An 18,327-nucleotide genomic window follows, 5' to 3' on the forward strand; every position below is an offset into this window, starting at 1 on the left:
CCACACACACACACACACACACACACACATCATCTCGTTCAAGGGACACAAACACAGTAATGAAGTGAACGGTGTGATTTTGAGAACAGTTTAATAAAAAAAACATGATATTTGTCTTTTCTCAAATCATGTGGAGATCCATGTGTGTGTGTTCACGCCACACGCTTACTGATCCTCTTGTAGACGAGGCCGCCGAGAGTCAGAGTCTGAAACACACACACACACATGAGATGTGACCATTCTGTGAGCTCAAATGATGTTCATGATGTTCTCATGCACGTTGACGAGTGTGTTTCATTCCACAAGCTCCTTGACACACACACACACATGAGGCGAGAGCTCGTTCATGATGTTCTCACTCACGTTTACGAGTGTGTTTCCGTCCACAAGCTCCGTGGTCGACGTGATTTTGTTCAGGACGACCTTCAGCTTGTTGCCCTCTTTCATCACGACAGCCTACACACACATTTACAAACACAACTGGATTATTAAACTGCTCACACACATTTACAAAACTTTGCCTCTTTTTGCACGCTTGTGTGTATGTGAGTGTGTGTGTGTGTCCGTCACCTTCACTCTCTCTCCGGTCAGCGTCTCGATGTCGGCCTCCTGCCCGATGGTGAAGGCGTTGGTCAGGACTTTGGGTCCGGTCGTCACGGTGACCTTGAAGTGATCTCCGTTCTGCTCGATCTCCGACGTGCTCTTGATGTCTTTGCCCTTCTCGATCATATCATCGGGGAGACCTGAGCACACCACGCCGTCAGTTCGTACACATCCATCACAGTTACTGTTGGCTCGACTTCAAAAAGTATGTTTTTTGGTTGCGTTCATTGAAATTGACAGTTTTAGTAAATACCAGTAAAATAAAATACTTAGAAACTCAAAATATTATTTTATCTGAACAACATTAATTATCTAAGTTGATCTTACAAGGCTTTTACAAAAAACTTGAAAATTTGGCTTATTAACAATTATGTCTGCCAACATTAAAAGCCGAACCAAGAGCTGTATTATATATTTAATATATAGTCTTTTTGTAAATGTGTTTTTGTGTATTTTATTATTGTAATAGGCATAGTGTACCCTATGTTATCTTATAGTGTTATTTAGCTATTTTTTAGTCAATTTGCTATAGACCTATAAATGTATTTTCTTGTTTGTATTGTAATGCTTTTTTACATCTTGGCCAGGGGACTACAGATGAAAAATAGCCTTTTGGCTAATTCTGGCTTTTTTAACCATGTTTGTTCATGCGTTTTGTGAAATTGCACTGTCCTCTTTTAAATAAACCAATAAAAATAAAAAAAATTGACAAAAGAAAAAAAAGTTAATAAAATAAAAAATATATTTTATTTTTATTTTTTTATATTAATTGTATTTTAAACCAAAGGGAAAAGACAGTGAGTATCATTAATATACTATTATAGTTTTTATTAATGGACTTTTTTCTTTCACACACTTACTGTGATACAATCAACTTGGGTTCTTACTGTAAGTCACTTCAACTTAAATTATATTAAACCGACTTAAAATTCTGTTAAATCTTTAATGACTGTGATGTTAGTTTTGAATGCATTAAATTGCAATATATTTGAATGCAGAAATTTTAATAACTTAAAATATTTTGGTGAGTTAAAGCAATGTAAAAACGTATGTTTTCATAACTTATTGTCATGCAATTTTTTACAGTGTTCATTTGAATGCATTATATTTGCAGAAGTGCAGAATGATGGACTCACCGACGGCCTTCATGAACTCCACGAAGCCCTCCTGACTCTCCAGCTGATAGCGCCCGCTGAACGACATGCTGACCACTGACGACTGACGCCACAGTGTGTGTGAGAGACGCTTTTATGTTGTCAAATACACTGATTAATAATTATTAACCAGAGAGGATGGTCCTGATTGGTCGATCACTGTCAAATCTTGTCAGGTGAAATGTCATTCGGGGTAAAAATGTGTAAAACAGTACAGATCTCAGATCAGATGTCAGAGTCTGAGGGCAAAGGTGTGAGGGCTTAACCTTTGCCCTCAGACAATGACATCATCACACCCATCAGAGGCCAGGGTCACACAACTGCAACATTTGGGTTTTTTAATTAACTTACTTAAACTGTTATAAAAAACGATATATGTATTTTTACATTTTGTATAAAATATTTGTATTATTTTTTATTTCAATTTATATTATATATATTTGGATATTTAAATATGTAGTTATTTAAAGCACTAAAACTGACAAAAACAAAAATATTAAACCTTTAACTATATATAAATACAGCAGGTGAAACTGGAAACATTATAATATGGTGCAAAAGTTCAGTAATTCAACTTAAAAGCTGAAACTAATATATTATATCGACTCATTACATGCAAAGTGAGATATTTCAAGCCTTTATTTGTTATAATTGTTTGATTATGGCTTACAGATATGAAAACCTTTTCATAATATTCTAATTTTGAATTTGGGGTTAAAGCCATAATCATCAAAATTATAACAAATAAAGGCTTGAAATATTATAAAAATGATAACAAATAATGTTGAATTACTGAAATAAATGAACTTTTGCACCATATTCAAATTTTTCAGCTCGAAAAAATTAGAATGAAATAAAAATAGAAAAGTAAAAAAGTGCATTACTAAAAACTATTAATCATAATTTGTATTTTTTCTTTGATTTTTCCCTTTTCAAAAACACTTCGCCGCGCTGTACTCTAGTATTAGTCAAGATGAACTAACAATGAAAGATACTTCTATGCACTTATCAATCAAAAGTTGTATAATGTAGTTAATGCATGAATAAACAATGAACAAATATGAACTAACATTAACAAAGATTAATAAACGCTGTATTGCTCATATTTAGCTAATGCATTGACCAATATTAACCAATCCTAATGTAAATATGAATATTTATATATATTTCAAGTCAGAGTATTACATGCATGTGCAAGAAACATTTAGCTGTCGTCATTTTTCATGTAATTACATAATATAATGGCATGTTAGTTTATAAATACACTTTTGTATGTCAATGCATTCTTCAAATCATGACCCAGTCACAAGTCTGATAAATATAGAGCATATTTCCTCATGAGGTCATGTGAGCAGAGTTTCTGTGGCCGCTTCGGCACATCAAGAAGAGCATGTCCAAATCTGCAAATGATCCGTAACGGCAGAATAAAGAGCCTTTGAGCAGGAAAACAGGCACTTTTCCACAGATCCTCAAGGACAAAACACACACACACACACACACACACACACACACATCGCAACCTCGGTTTATAAGTGCTTTGTGTGCATCTGTGTGTCATTCGCCACATCACGGGCGATGCAGTGATAGTAGCCGTCAGCATTAGTCTGACCTCTGAACTATGGACTGCATCTCAAAGCCGATTGATTATCAGTGTGTTATCAGGAACACACAGACAACACCGATAAGAGAACACACACACACACACACACACACACACCATAAAACATGAGCTAATGCAACACTAGATCAATAGGACGGCAAGTTTCAAATATATAGCACTTCTTTCATTCCTAGTTATGAACATGCTTTGAATAACACTGGGATGAAATGTCACAAACCAGCTCGACCTTGACCTTTGACCTTTACCTATAAGTGTAATGCATGGGTGACATACTGAGGAATATTTACGTCAGTGTCAACATCTGCAACTCTCTCAAAATACATCATTAAAACGACAAAAAGATCGTGAATCAGTGTAGATTAACTTTAATATAGGCTACTTTTTTTTATAGTTTTTATTAATATTTAGATTTTTGGTTTAGCAATTTTGTTGTTTTTTGTCCGTTTTTATTTAAATGTGTCTGTAGTTTTTATTTTAGTTTTAAATATTTGAATACTTCAAGTTAGTTTAATCACAAATGAGGAATTTTGCTCTAAAAAACAAATATTTCTAGTATCCAAAATAGTTTTTAATTGTTTTAATTTTAATTTAAGTTTTTAAAAAATATATATTTTTCTGATTTTTTTTTTTTAAATGCATATATAGTTTTTATTCATTTAGTTTTAATTATTTTAGTACTTTAATAAAAATAAGATGTTGCCATGTCTATATATATATATATATAATGCATTTCAGGTAATGTTTGCTTTTATTTCAAGCGATGACACTTCAAGTTTTAGTTAATGATAATAACTCTTGTAATGTGACCTGGAGCATGCTGACCTTTGACCCTTACCAAAAATGTATATATTTTAGTACTTCAAGTTAAACAAAACAAAATAATAAGAAATGCTGTCTTGGCAACTAGCTGATATTTGATGTATATTTGATTTCAAACAAACCCAAATGGTTTTAGTTGTGGTTAACGATCATAACCCTGTTGAGAATAATTATAGACTTAATTAAATGTTTAAAACAATCAATAATGATGTCGAGCAGCAAGACTGATTCTCTGTCGATCATGAACATGACATTCTCTCTAGAGAACAGAAGGTGATTGGATAGAAAGTGATCTCATTTGCATAGAGGCGGAGCTCCGTGTGCTCCTGCTCTTCTCATTGGTGGGTTCACTGATAAACAGGACGGGTCGGCACGGCAACTCTCTGTTCAGAATGAGTGATAAGAAGTGTGTGAAATCAACACAATCACGTGTGTGAAAGACTCGCATTACTCAACGTCGCGATCATCAGCTCTAGTATCTATAAAACACTGCGAGATCTCAGGGGCCCAAACACTGGCCCTTATTCCCAGCACCACACACACACACACACACACACACACACTGTTACACACAGAGAAACATTCATTAATGTGAATCTGATGTTTATATGCTCACCTGACGGTGACACGGCTTCATCTTCACTGCTTCACACTAACGAGACTGTGATTAATCACACACACACACACACACATCTGATGAACTGGGGTCAGTGTGTGAAAGAGGAACACAGGAGGTCAGTGGCGTGTAGAACGGCTCTGGAGTCTCACACACACACACACACACACACACACACCGCACTGCTCCGCTCGGTGGCGTCTGAACTCTAGAACTGAACTGTTTAAATAATCTTTATCAATGATATATATATATATATGTGTGTGTGTGTGTGTGTGTGTATGTATATATATCACTCTAAAAAATGCTGGGTTGTTTCAACCCAATGTTGGGTCAAATATGGACAAACCCAAATGTTGTTAAAAATGCAATTAAAATGCAATTGCAATTAAAAAATTCAATTACAGTTGAAAGTGAAAGTTGAAGTTGGGTTAAAATTTGAAATTACATTTTTAACCCAACATTTGGGTTTGTCCATATTGGACCCAAAACTGGGTTAAAACAACCCAGCATTGTTTAGAGTGTAGTATTTGGGGTAAATGCATAATTGTTGACCATTTTTGAACTATATACATTACACACACACACACACATCAATATATATATATATATATATATATATATATATATATATATATACAAATACATATACTATACACACACACACAAATATATACTCACATATTTACACACACACACACACGCGCACATATATATATATATATATATATATACATCTATAAAAATGCTGGGTTGTTTTAACCCAATTTTGGGTCAAATATGGACAAACCCAAATGGGTTGGGTTAAAAATGTAATTTCAAATTTTAACCCAACTTCAACTGCCACTTTCAACTGTAAATTGTTTAATTGCATTTTTAACCCAACATTTGGGTTTGTCCATATTTGACCCAAATTTGGGTTGAAATGAAACAACCCAGTATTTTTTAGAGTGTAAGACTCTGAATCTGCACAAATATATTTTCGGTAAGTTTTAGTTCCTTATATTTCCTCATATATATATATATATATTTCCCCTATACATGCATTCTGTGAATAAATGAATAATGCTGATGTAAAATAAAACACAGCGCCATGTAAACATGCCAGTCGTGCAGACCCATGTGTGCGGGTCAAAGGTCACACCGGGTGGTGTGTGCTGTGGGACTCGGGGTTCGCTCTGGTGTGTGTGTGTGTGTGTGTGTTTGAGGTCTGATCTCCTGCTTCAGTGTTTCGAAGAGGAATGGAGATGTGTATCTAGTGTTTCCTTATTTTGGTGCAGGAAAGCACAGGCTTGTTGACTTCCTCTCCCTCCCTTCCTTCCTTCTCTGCGAAGGTACTCATCTGAAAAATGAGAACAAAGCGATTGTTCCTGTTCTCTTTCTTAAGTCACTTCAAATGCTGTTGGAGAGGCTGGAGGCTCAGTGTGAGGAGCGCAGAGCAGGAGACAGGTAAGAGACGCCACACACACACACACACACACACACACACACACACACAGGTGCACTTTACAGGTGGAGGTGTTTTAAATCAGTACTGACTTCTGTAAAGCTCAGATGTTCATGCGATCTGCTCAGATGCGGAGAGGGACTTTAATGACCTTCATTTCAACAATTCTCAGATTATGTCATTATTTAATATTTCCTGAAAAACTGAATTTAATCATTTTGAGGATATATGCACTACAGCTTTAGGCTTTTTTGGCATGCAAATATGATCTAATATGCAAAGTGCATGTTAAATAATCATGTTTTGTGTGAAAAATCTAACTATAAAATGCTTTTATGACATGTAGTGTTCTGTAGGATATTTTCTACCTTTGTGTCCGTCGTCATTAATCTGAGTAAAGCAGAACAAGTGTTTAGTTACGGCTTATTATCAAAACTTTGATATTTCCACACTGACGACTGGCACTCGTCTGAGAGCGTTTGCCTGTGTTGAACACGTTTACTGTATCCAATGAGCACACGGGATATATTATGATAAAAAGCAGAAGTTCCCGTTCCAGTGCAGTGAAAGTGAAACACAGAGGAACAATAGAGGGGAAGAGATGGATATATTTGTTTCACACTGCCCAATAGACACTAACAGGGTTAAACAACAGCAAGCAAACCAGTGAAGTTCAATTATGATGTTTCTTTAGTACAGGTCAAACTGGAAAAATGAGAATATGGTGCAAAATTCATTTATTTCAGTAATTCAACTTAAAAGGTAAAACTAATATATTATATAGACTCATTACATGCAAAGTGAGATATTTCAAGCCTTTATTTGTTAATAAATGACTGAAGATATTAAGTCTGGAAAATTAATCCAAATGAGGTGAGTTTGTGCTTAAGACAAGCACTGAAATATCTGTTTTCCCAACACAGTCTCATCCCAAAAAGTCATATAACTGACGTTTTGGGACGTATTTTGACCATACATCAATATCCGCCTTTTTAGGGCCCCCTTAAACGTCGGTAGATGGCGATCCCGGGCCGTCATAACTGACGCTTTACCCTTAACGTCAGTTAGGTGACGGGTTAGGTTTAGGGTTAGGTTTAGGTATGGGGTAGAGTTAGGATCCCATAACCTCATCTACCGACGTTTAAGGGGGCCCTAAAAAGGCGAATATTGACGTATGGTCAAAAGACGTCCCAAAACGTCAGTTATATGACGTCTTGGGATGAGACCGGGTTGGTTTTCCCTTGAATTAAAGGAGTAGTTCACTTTTAAAAAAAACTGTCATCCAAGATGTCCATGTCTTTCTTTCTTCAGTGGAAAAGAAATGAAGGTTTTTGATGAAAACATTCCAGGATTTTCTCCATATAATGGACTTAAATGGGGTCCAAACGGTTCAAGGTCCAAATGAGAGTTTCAGTGCAGCTTTAAACGACACCAGACGATGAATAAGGGTCTTATCAAGCGAAACGATCGCTCATTTAATAAATAAATAACAAAGTTTAAGTTTTATAAGCTCAAATGCTCGCCTTCCTCTGTTCTGTAACGCACTCCTGTTCGAACTCGTTCATCAAAATGAACAAATCTTTTTCCGAGTCAATTTTTTCGTTTCGTTTGTTGAATGAACCAAATGACTCGAAAAAAGGTTTATTTATTTATTAAATGAGCGGACGCTTCGCTTGATAAGACCCTTATTCATCGTCTGGTGTCGTTTAAAACCCTTTGAAGCTGCACTGAAACTGTCTTTTGGACCTTGAACCGTTTGGACCCCATTGAAGTCCATTATATGGAGAAAATCCTGGAATGTTTTCATCAAAAACCTTAATTTCTTTTCAACTGAAGAAAGAAAGACATGGACATCTTGGATGACACGGGGGCGAGTAAATTATCAGCAAAAGTTTTTTTTAAAGTGAACTACTCCTTTAAGTGTATTTTTCAATTTTTTTTTACTTCCAGTCTTAACATTTTCAGTCATTTTGCTTCTTCTCCACTAAATATCTCTTGATTTAAGAATGTTTGGATATTTGTGCTGGAAATCAAGACAGAAGAACGTCATGGGTTCGATTCCCTGATCAAACACATGCACTGAATATCAATGCAATAAATGCTTGTGTTGTTTCCGCAGGCGTGTGATGGACAGTTTTCACGCTCAACATCCGAAGAGCGCGTAGAAAACCTTCATCATGGATTCAGAGGCGAGCGAAAGCAAGCGCTCCGAGGATTTTCCCTGCAGAAGCGTTGATCTTTCTCTCCTCCCGTATCCCGTTCCTCATCCCGTCGTCCCTCAACCTCACAGGTTCATCCCGGAGATGATCGACCTCAACCGGCTCCGGCTTCACCGCGTGGTTCACGTGAAACAAGAGCTTCCGGTGTGGCCTCCGTCTCCTCTTCTCATCCGATCTCCCAATCCTTACTTTCCTCCTTTCCATCCGAGCCTCGTGCCGTTCCCGTTCCTCCTGCCCAACTCAACCAATCCCTTCTACCCGAGGTACCGCCACCGAAAGCCGGACGCCTCCGCGGAAAAGCTGAACGTCAACGTGGACGAAAGCTATTACGTAACCGTCGGCGATCAGAAGCGCTGGAAGTGTCGGATGTGTGAGAAGTCGTACACCTCGAAGTACAACCTGATCACACACATCCTCGGACACAGCGGGATCAAACCTCACGGCTGCGACCTCTGCGGGAAGCTCTTCAAGCAACTGAGCCACCTGCACACACACATGCTCACACACCAGGGCGCGCGTCCACACAAGTGCCAAGTGTGTCAGAAAGCCTTCACTCAGACCAGTCACCTGAAGAGACACATGATGCAGCACAGCGAGGTCAAGCCCTTCAGCTGTGGAGTGTGTGGGCGAGGGTTCGCGTATCCCAGCGAGCTGCGCACACACACGCTCAAGCACGAGAGAGGGCAGGAGAACGTGTGTGTGGAGTGCGGCCTCGACTTCCCCACGCTCGCGCAGCTCAAGCGACACCTGACGACGCACCGAGGGCCCGTGACGTACGACTGCGGGGAGTGTGGGAAGAGTTTCCAGTATCCCAGTCAACTCCAGAATCACATGATGAAGCACAAGGACATCCGGCCCTTCATCTGCGGAGAGTGTGGGATGGAGTTCGTGCAGTCGCATCATCTCAAACAACACACACTCACACACAAGGTGAGGAGTCACACACGCACACAAGCTGAAGAGTCTCTCTGTCACACACACACACGCACACTAGTCTATGGTCTGATTCTCCCTATCATCTAGTTGCTTATTAATATGCATACAACTATACTGGCTGTTTATTAGGACTATAAAGCACTCATATTAGTATTAGGACAGTGAGCACAACTGGAGCTACATGTGCAAAACTCTAACTATACAGTCTGCACTACTCAACAGTCACTTGTGGTAAACACTTCACATCACCTGCAAAACTCACTTTTCACCGGAAGCGAAAAACGCAAATATCTTGGACTCGGCGAAAACTCAAACTCAACGTATCCGGCGGACACCGGGCTCATTCGAACCGTCTCGCTGAACTGAACAAACACATATGCGTTTCGTCATTTTTGGTGGAGTTTTCGCGGAGATATTAGCCGAAAACCGTCGACAGCGCTCTGCCCGCTGACGTCACGAGCTCGGGAGATAATCGCGAATATCTCGGCGAAAACTCAACGTATCGACACCAAATTCTTATCGAGTGGAGAACGGGCTGAGACCTTTCGAAAGAGACCAGCCCCAGCCTCATGGGCCCCCGGGGGCCCGAGATACAGACCCCCAAAACCTCCCCGGAAGCGAAGAACGAAAATATCTCGGCGAAAATTCAACGTATCTGGCGAAGACCGGGCTCATTCGAACCGTCTCGCCGAACTGAACCAACCCATATGCGTTTCGTCATTTTTGGGGGAGTATTCGCGGAGATATTATCCGAAAACCGTCTAGAGCGCTCTGCCCGCTGACGTCACGAGCTCGGAAGAAAATCGCGAATATCTCGGCGAAAACTCAACGTATCGACACCAAATTTTTATCGAGTGGAGAACGGGCTGAGACCTTTCGAAAGAGACCAGCGCCAGCCTCGTGGGCCCCAGGGGGCCCGGGATAAGGCCCCCAAAGCCTCCCCGGAGGCGAAGAACGAAAATATCTCGGCGAAAATTCAACGTATCTGGCGAAGACCGGGCTCATTCGAACCGTCTCGCCGAACTGAACCAACCCATGTGCGTTTCGTCATTTTTGGTGGAGTTTTCGCGGAGATATTAACCGAAAACCGTCGACAGCGCTCTGCCCGCTGACTTCACGAGCTCGGGAGAAAATCGCAAATATCTCGGCGAAAACTCAACGTATCGACCAGTGTTGCCAACTATTTTCAAATGAAAGTAGCTAACGCCTTCCCTAAAACCGAGCTACTTCGAACTGCCTCGCCGAACTGAACAAAACCATATGTGTTTCGTCATTTTTGGTGGAGTATTCGGGGAGATATTAGCCGAAAACCGCCGAGAGCGCTCTGCCCGCTGACGTCACGAGCTCGGGAGAAAATCTCAAATATCTCGGCAAAAACTCAACGTATTGACGCCAAATTTTTATCAAGTGGAGAACCGACGAGACCTTTCGAAAGAGACCAGCAGCCTCGTGGGCCCCCGGGAGCCCGAGATAACAGCCCCCTGAAGCGCCCCCAGAAACGAAAAATGGTTGGTTTGGTTTGGTTGTACGTCACACGTAGGCTCACTATTGGCCGACGCTGGTCATGTGTGTGTGATATGTGTGTGATACGTTTGACGTACAACACAGAAGTGAATAGTTGAATAAAGTTGTTATTTTTGTTGTTTTTTGCGCAGAGAAAGTATTCTCGTCTCTTGATAAACTTGAAGTTACACCACTGTAGTCACTCAGACTATTTTAACGATGTCTTTAATAACTTTCTGGGTCGGCAAGTTTCAATTAAAATAGAAGCCTATGGAGGAGTGATCTAGCTCTCAGATTTATTCACAAATATCTTAATTTGTGTTCCGAAGATGAACTAAAGTCTTACGGGGTTGAACAACATGAGGGAGAGAGTCATTACTGACAGAGTTTACATCTTTGGGTGAACTGTCACTTTAATAACACGTTTATCTAAACGACTCTGATGTTTAAGAGCGTGTTTATAAGACCATCACACACTTAGGTTTGGTTGATCCTCGTGTGTGTGTGTGTGTGTTGCAGGGCGTGAAGGAGCACAAGTGTCGTATCTGCGGCCGTGAGTTTACTCTGCTGGCCAACATGAAGCGTCATGTTCTGATCCACACCAACATCCGGGCGTATCAGTGTCACCTGTGTTACAAGAGCTTCGTCCAGAAGCAGACGCTCAAGGCCCACATGATCGTCCACTCCGACATCAAGCCCTACAAGTGCAAGGTGTGTGTCAGAACCACAACCAAAGCGAGAGGGAGAGTCATTAATGACATCATTTTCATTTTTGGGACTAACCCTTGAACTAACCCTTTAAATTATGAGTCCAGTTTTTAAATGTTTCTTGGTGATGTAAACTTTAAGGAAACATTCCATTGTGTCATTCTTCAAACATTATGGGAACGTTACATTTGAATGTTCTCTGAAACAATGTAGTCAGTTCAAAGTAATTATTTCAGACGCTTCGTGAATGACAAATAACATTTTGAGATCATCATCCTCTGGTGCTCTTCTGTAAACAAACAAAACAAAATTCTTGATGAGAATGGTATGAAAATTGGTAAAGGATTTGGCACTTGTTTTGTGAATGCATAAAATAATCATGGTCATGATCTGAACAGGTTTGATGGTCCTGATATCGACAGTCACACTTGTGCTCCGAAACGCCACAGTGGAAGTGAATGAGAGTTTCCTCTAGTGGAAGCGTGTGGAACTGCAGCCGAACACACACACACACACACACACACACAAACACTGAACGCTCGTTTACTGAGAGATCAGACTCACATTTTAAACACAACTTGTTTAGATTTATAGCTTTGATTTTCTCACCGTTTTAGAGTAAAATGTTTTTGAAAATTATATTGCATTAAAAAATTTGAAAATAGTTTTTTTGCACATTTTTCATAACAATAAACGTAAAATTCTGTAACTTTTTGAAAGTTCACTTTTTAAAATTGTTTTCACGTCAGCAATAATCTGCCGAGTGTCGTCTTTGAGAAGAGATCAATCTTCAGTCTGTCGCTCTAAAGCGTTCAAGATTTACAAGTGAATAAATGGATTATAAATACAGCGTAAATATAATTTAGTACCATAAAATCCCCTAAAAAATACAAAATGTGAAATAAAAAAACATTAACGAACTCAAATATAGTACATTACTTTCACTGAAGAAAAAATTTCCAAGTGAAGATGGAAGAATGTTTGTTCACAGCTCTGAGAAGCTTCTGCTGTTCTGGAGTAGCGTGGGTGATGGATGTGTGTAACGTGAGTGATGGATGTGAGTGATGGATGTGTGTAACATGAGTGATGGATGTGTGTAACATGAGTGATGGATGTGAGTGATGGATGTGTGTAACGTGAGTGATGGATGTGAGTGATGGATGTGTGTAACGTGAGTGATGTATGTGTGTAACGTGAGTGATGGATGTGTGTAACGTGAGTGATGGATGTGTGTAACATGAGTGATGGATGTGAGTGATGGATGTGTGTAACGTGAGTGATGGATGTGTGTAACGTGAGTGATGGATGTGTGTAACGTGAGTGATGGATGTGAGTGATGGATGTGTGTAACGTGAGTGATGGATGTGTGTAACGTGAGTGATGGATGTGAGTGATGGATGTGTGTAACATGAGTGATGGATGTGAGTGATGGATGTGTGTAACGTGAGTGATGGATGTGAGTGATGGATGTGTGTAACGTGAGTGATGGATGTGAGTGATGGATGTGTGTAACGTGAGTGATGGATGTGAGTGATGGATGTGTGTAACGTGAGTGATGGATGTGTGTAACGTGAATGATGGATGTGTGTAACGTGAGTGATGGATGTGTGTAACGTGAGTGATGGATGTGTGTAACGTGAGTGATGGATGTGTGTAACGTGAGTGATGGATGTGTGTAACGTGAGTGATGGATGTGAGTGATGGATGAGAGTGATAGATGTGTGTAACGTGAGTGATGGATGTGTGTAACGTGAGTGATGGATGTGTGTAACGTGAGTGATGGATGTGTGTAACGTGATTGATGGATGTGTGTAACGTGAGTGATGGATGTGAGTGATGGATGTGTGTAACGTGAGTGATGGATGTGTGTAACGTGAGTGATGGATGTGTGTAACGTAAATGATGGATGTGTGTAACGTGAGTGATGGATGTGAGTGATGGATGTGTGTAACGTGAGTGATGGATGTGTGTAACGTGAGTGATGGATGTGTGTAACGTAAATGATGGATGTGTGTAACGTGAGTGATGGATGTGAGTGATGGATGTGTGTAACGTGAGTGATGGATGTGTGTAACGTGAATGATGGATGTGTGTAACGTGAGTGATGGATGTGTGTAACGTGAATGATGGATGTGTGTAACGTGAGTGATGGATGTGTGTAACGTGAGTGATGGATGTGTGTAACGTGAGTGATGAATGTGTGTAACGTGAGTGATGGATGTGTGTAACGTGAGTGATGGATGTGTGTAACGTGAATGATGGATGTGTGTAACGTGAATGATGGATGTGTGTAACGTGAGTGATGGATGTGTGTAACGTGAGTGATGGATGTGTGTAACGTGAGTGATGGATGTGTGTAACGTGAGGGATGGATGTGTTTAACGTAAATGATGGATGTGTGTAACGTGAATGATGGATGTGTGTAACGTGAATGATGGATGTGTGTAACGTGAGTGATGGATGTGTGTAACGTGAATGATGGATGTGTGTAACGTGAGTGATGGATGTGTGTAACGTGAGTGATGGATGTGTGTAACGTGAGTGATGAATGTGTGTAACGTGAGTGATGGATGTGTGTAACGTGAGTGATGGATGTGTGTAACGTGAATGATGGATGTGTGTAACGTGAATGATGGATGTGTGTAACGTGAGTGATGGATGTGTGTAACGTGAGTGATGGATGTGTGTAACGTGAATGATGGATGTGTGTAACGTGAGTGATGGATGTGTGTAACGTGAGTGATGGATGTGTGTAACGTGAGTGATGAATGTGTGTAACGTGAGTGATGGATGTGTGTAACGTGAATGATGAATGTGTGTAACGTGAGGGATGGATGTGTGTAACGTAAATGATGGATGTGTGTAACGTGAATGATGGATGTGTGTAACGTGAATGATGGATGTGTGTAACGTGAGTGATGGATGTGTGTAACGTGAATGATGGATGTGTGTAACGTGAGTGATGGATGTGTGTAACGTGAGGGATTGGTGACCTTGGTCTCGAACGCGCGTCCAAACGAAGAGCAGAGTGTTTTGGCAGTTGAGTGTCTCCTCGTCTGTAGGAAGGATATTTGCTGCACAAACTGAGCGTGTAACAATGGCTCTCTCGTCCCCCGAGAACAAGCCCGAAAATAGATTTCATCTAGCTTTCTCTTGTGCTCAGGAGCTCTTCCTGTTTTCTCACGGTCCATTCGGACAGTTTACAGTCCCTCTATCCTCCTGAAGGAAAGGAAAGGACCACCCTAATAAAAAAAAGAATAAAGAGGAAGGACAGAAAGCGTCCAGAGAAACGCTCAGTCTCTCTCTCTCAGTGAGAGGCTGCGGCCGGCGTGTTCATGAGCAAAACATCCACATTTAATGATCATCAATACAATGCAATCCGAGCACAACTCGTTCTGTTAGCAAAGCCATAAACAAAAAAAATCTGAGAAATGCCAGTTACTCGACGTAGTCGTGTTCGTCCTCAGTGTTTCTGTCTGGTATTCCAGCACAAATAAACAGAACAATGACTGAAGACGTTAAGACTGGAAAATGAAGTGAGTTTGTGTTTAAAACAAGAACAAATATCTGACAGTGGAGGCAGAAATGATTCAAAAATCTATGTTTGATATACCGGAAAACAAGACAAAAACACTGTTAGAGTTTAAAATGTCAAACACTTTCACATCGAGATTCTAATTGACTGGATTTCGCCCATAAATTTTCACAGAGCAACTAAAAATCTGTGTGAACTGTGAAAATATAAATATTTCTGCAGTGATGTTCTGAACACATCAGCCAGTGCTTGCTCAGGTCACAGATATCTATCTCTGAATAGTTGCTCTCTTTACAGCTGTGTGGAAAGGAGTTTAACAGAATGCATAATCTGATGGGCCACATGCACTTGCATTCTGACAGCAAACCCTTCAAATGTCTTTACTGCGCCAGCAAGTTCACGCTGAAGGGAAACCTGACCCGCCACATGAAGGTCAAGCACGGGGTCATGGACCGGGGACTGGACGCTCGGGGTGAGTCCACGGCAAAACAGTTATTCTTGGTTTCACTTAAATACTTAGTGTTTTTGTCTTGTAACTAAAAAAATACTGAAATCAAGATGCATTTACTAAAGTAGTAAAATGCCAAACGGTATTATGTCCTGGTGGAATAAATCAAAATGAAGTGAGTTTTTGCTTTAAAAAAGCAAAATGATCTGCCAATGGGGTCAGAAAAATAGAGTTAACATTATTTTTCTGACCCCATTGGCAGATAGCTTAGCTTTTTTAACCAACAAATCACTTAATTTGGATTAATTCCCCAGAGAATTACATATAAATAATAAATATAATTAATAAATGTATCTTGATTTGAGAATTTTTTCTATGTGGACTGGTAACAAGACACAAATACTAAGAACAGCATTTTTGCAGTGTCATGTTTGAATATTGATACAATATAACGTTTTTTAAACGTAACTGGTTTCTGAACATTCCGAGAACATTCAAAAGTAACATTCTCAGAGTGTTTGAAGAATGACACAATACGGAATGTTGTTCTTCTCCAGTAAATGTATCTTGATTTGAGAATGTTTTTGCTGGAAGATGTGATGTTGGCATGATGATGATGATGATGATGATGATGTGGTCAGTGTTCAGGCGTCGGGGTCGTCTGTGTCTCTCCGGCCCGCTCCGGATCCTGTCCCGCATCACTCAGGACGAGCCCTTCGATCTGTCCCGGAAGAAGCAGAACCCGAACCCGATGAGCCTGTCTCCGTCTGACGGCGGGAGCTCCAGTCGGGACGAGGACGAGGACAGTGTGTACAGCCCTGATCTCTACCACAAGAAGAAGACACAACACACACACTTCTACAGCCACAAAGAGGACGATTTCTGAGACAAACACTGTAAAAATGCTTTTCGTACTCAGTGTTTCCAGTCCAAATATTAAAAAATCAAAATCAAGATGCATTTACTAGATGAGTAACATGACATGTAATATTAAGTCTTGTTTTCTGGTGAAATAAATGAAATTATTAATTCGAATGGAAACAAGTTTGGCTGATAATTGTACTTTTTTTAAGCAAAAACTCACTTCATTTTGATTTATTTCGCCAGAAAACAAGACTTATATCTTATGGCATGTTACTCATCTAGTAAATGCATGTTGATTTAAGATTTTTTAAATATTTGGACTGGAAACAAGACACAAATACTGAGTAAGAAATGCATTTTTTGCAGTGCACACGCTGTGATGATGATGATGATGATGATGATGCTTTTAAATATTTTTTCATGTGAAAAATGTACAGAAATCTTCGCAAATCTCTTGATTTTCAGAAGCGTAGCATGTTTAGTCTACTTGGTATCATAATGTACAATGAAATTAATATAATTGAGAGAAGAAACCTGATATATTTCTGATCATTAATGCTAATTACCTTCAATGGAGGTGTAACGGCTTATAAACATGTTCTGACTTTGATGAATGATTACAGTTTTGTATTTCTGAAGTGTGTAAACGGATGGATGATCATAATCGACCGCAGTGTGAATGCAGATCAATATTTATGTACAATAAATTTTTTTTGACTTAATATCTTCAGTCATTTTGCTTCTTCTTCAGTACATCATAACATATCGTATGTGTATTTGAAGAGTTCAGATGCAAAAGCCTCTAAATGCCATTTGAAATGTTCTTCTTTAATGATGATTTTTAGCAAACTTTTATATTTAAGTTCAGTAATTTCACTTAAATGGCAATGATAATTACCTATTTAAGTGAAATTACTAAACTTAAATATACAAGTTTGATAAAAATCATCATTACAGAAGAAAATTTCAAATGGCATTTAGAGGCTTTTGCATCTGAACTCTTCATTTATAATTAAACAAGTATTCTAAAGTAAACTTTAGTGTAGTCTATTTTAACTCTACAACCTTTTTGGACAGGTTTTCTTCCCTAAAGCTGTAACACACTTCCTCAAAGAGAAAAGGAAGTATTGGAGAATAGCTCTGATCAAACGCGCTGTGGGAGTCGAGCGCTGCACAGATAACACACTTCTCATTGTTCAACTCTATTGTTTCCCAGTTTGGCTGCAGAGAAAAAAAAAATGATTTTACAACAAAAATGTCTATCCACAGTTCCAGTTAGTAGATACACACATGAGATATATCAGCTAAAGCAGGAGAACGTTGAGCGAATGTGTTCTGAAAACATGATTTCAGAGAAACGCCACACAAAGGATGTGTAAATGTGTGTGTTCTGATGTTTTGAGAACATTATTACAGTATTTGAGTGAACGTTCTATTACTGTAACATTACTGGAACTTGGCAGTTGTTGACCTTTGTTGAACTTACAGTAATTGTTCATAACTCTGCAGAAGCTTTACGTTTGAAAAATAGTGTAATCGAGTGATCACGGGTTGTGCGTGTGTTCTGGTGTGTGTGTGTGTGTCAGGCCCTTTTGGAGCACCACACCTTCAGGCTGTTTGTCCTGATGAAGCTCCTGTTAAAGAGGAAGTGTTCAGATCCTCTTCCTGTCCTCCGATCACCTCAGTGTTTCGGTGTGAAGCCAGAACAGCATCGGAATCAGGTTGTGTGAAACGTCTCTGCTGAAGTGAAAGTCCTGGATGAATCAGGACAAAAGGGTTCTGTGAACGACACACACACACACACACACACACTGCTGAGAAACTACATCACTGTGAAAAATAAAAACCACTATA

The 18,327-nt window shown here is 39.6% G+C and overlaps 2 protein-coding genes across 5 annotated transcripts; one reads left to right on the forward strand and one right to left on the reverse strand.

The window, feature by feature from the left end:
- Positions 1 to 74: 74 nt before the first annotated feature.
- On the reverse strand, positions 75 to 1,849 carry fabp1b.1 (fatty acid binding protein 1b, tandem duplicate 1). The gene is made up of 4 exons (XM_039653372.2): positions 1,740 to 1,849; positions 571 to 743; positions 364 to 456; positions 75 to 206 (listed from the first exon to the last, which is right to left on the reverse strand). The coding sequence occupies exons 1-4, from the start codon at positions 1,804 to 1,806 to the stop codon at positions 153 to 155; spliced, it is 387 nt and encodes a 128-aa protein (XP_039509306.1). The 5' UTR covers positions 1,807 to 1,849; the 3' UTR covers positions 75 to 152.
- A 4,304-nt stretch (positions 1,850 to 6,153) lies between these two features.
- znf366 (zinc finger protein 366) lies at positions 6,154 to 17,195 on the forward strand. 4 transcript variants are annotated; one of them, XM_039653337.2, is made up of 5 exons: positions 6,154 to 6,262; positions 8,380 to 9,409; positions 11,438 to 11,629; positions 15,459 to 15,633; positions 16,251 to 17,195. In XM_039653337.2, the coding sequence occupies exons 2-5, from the start codon at positions 8,438 to 8,440 to the stop codon at positions 16,493 to 16,495; spliced, it is 1,584 nt and encodes a 527-aa protein (XP_039509271.1). In that variant the 5' UTR covers positions 6,154 to 6,262; positions 8,380 to 8,437; the 3' UTR covers positions 16,496 to 17,195. The 4 variants fall into 4 exon arrangements, with proteins under 4 accessions (XP_039509271.1, XP_039509279.1, XP_039509296.1 ...); XM_039653345.2 differs by having other exon boundaries at positions 15,524 to 15,633; XM_039653362.2 differs by lacking the exon at positions 15,459 to 15,633.
- Positions 17,196 to 18,327: the final 1,132 nt, after the last annotated feature.

Source organism: Pimephales promelas, chromosome 14, assembly GCF_988280905.1.
Source record: "Pimephales promelas chromosome 14, fPimPro1.hap1.1, whole genome shotgun sequence".
NCBI lineage: Eukaryota > Metazoa > Chordata > Actinopteri > Cypriniformes > Leuciscidae > Pimephales > Pimephales promelas.

What these genes read in the sequence shown, in the direction of transcription:
- fabp1b.1 (XM_039653372.2), bottom strand. Translation starts at nt 1,806, where the DNA reads ATGTCGTTCAGCGGGCGCTATCAGCTGGAGAGTCAGGAGGGCTTCGTG. An exon ending in TGACCGGAGAGAGAGTGAAG is followed by an intron (nt 457 to 570) that starts GTGACGGACACA and finishes ATGTGTGTGTAG; the next exon opens with GCTGTCGTGATGAAAGAGGG. An exon ending in ACGGAAACACACTCGTAAAC is followed by an intron (nt 207 to 363) that starts GTGAGTGAGAAC and finishes TGTGTGTTTCAG; the next exon opens with ACTCTGACTCTCGGCGGCCT.
- znf366 (XM_039653337.2), top strand. Translation starts at nt 8,438, where the DNA reads ATGGATTCAGAGGCGAGCGAAAGCAAGCGCTCCGAGGATTTTCCCTGC. An exon ending in TCAAGCCCTACAAGTGCAAG is followed by an intron (nt 11,630 to 15,458) that starts GTGTGTGTCAGA and finishes CTCTCTTTACAG; the next exon opens with CTGTGTGGAAAGGAGTTTAA. An exon ending in CCGGGGACTGGACGCTCGGG is followed by an intron (nt 15,634 to 16,250) that starts GTGAGTCCACGG and finishes TGATGTGGTCAG; the next exon opens with TGTTCAGGCGTCGGGGTCGT.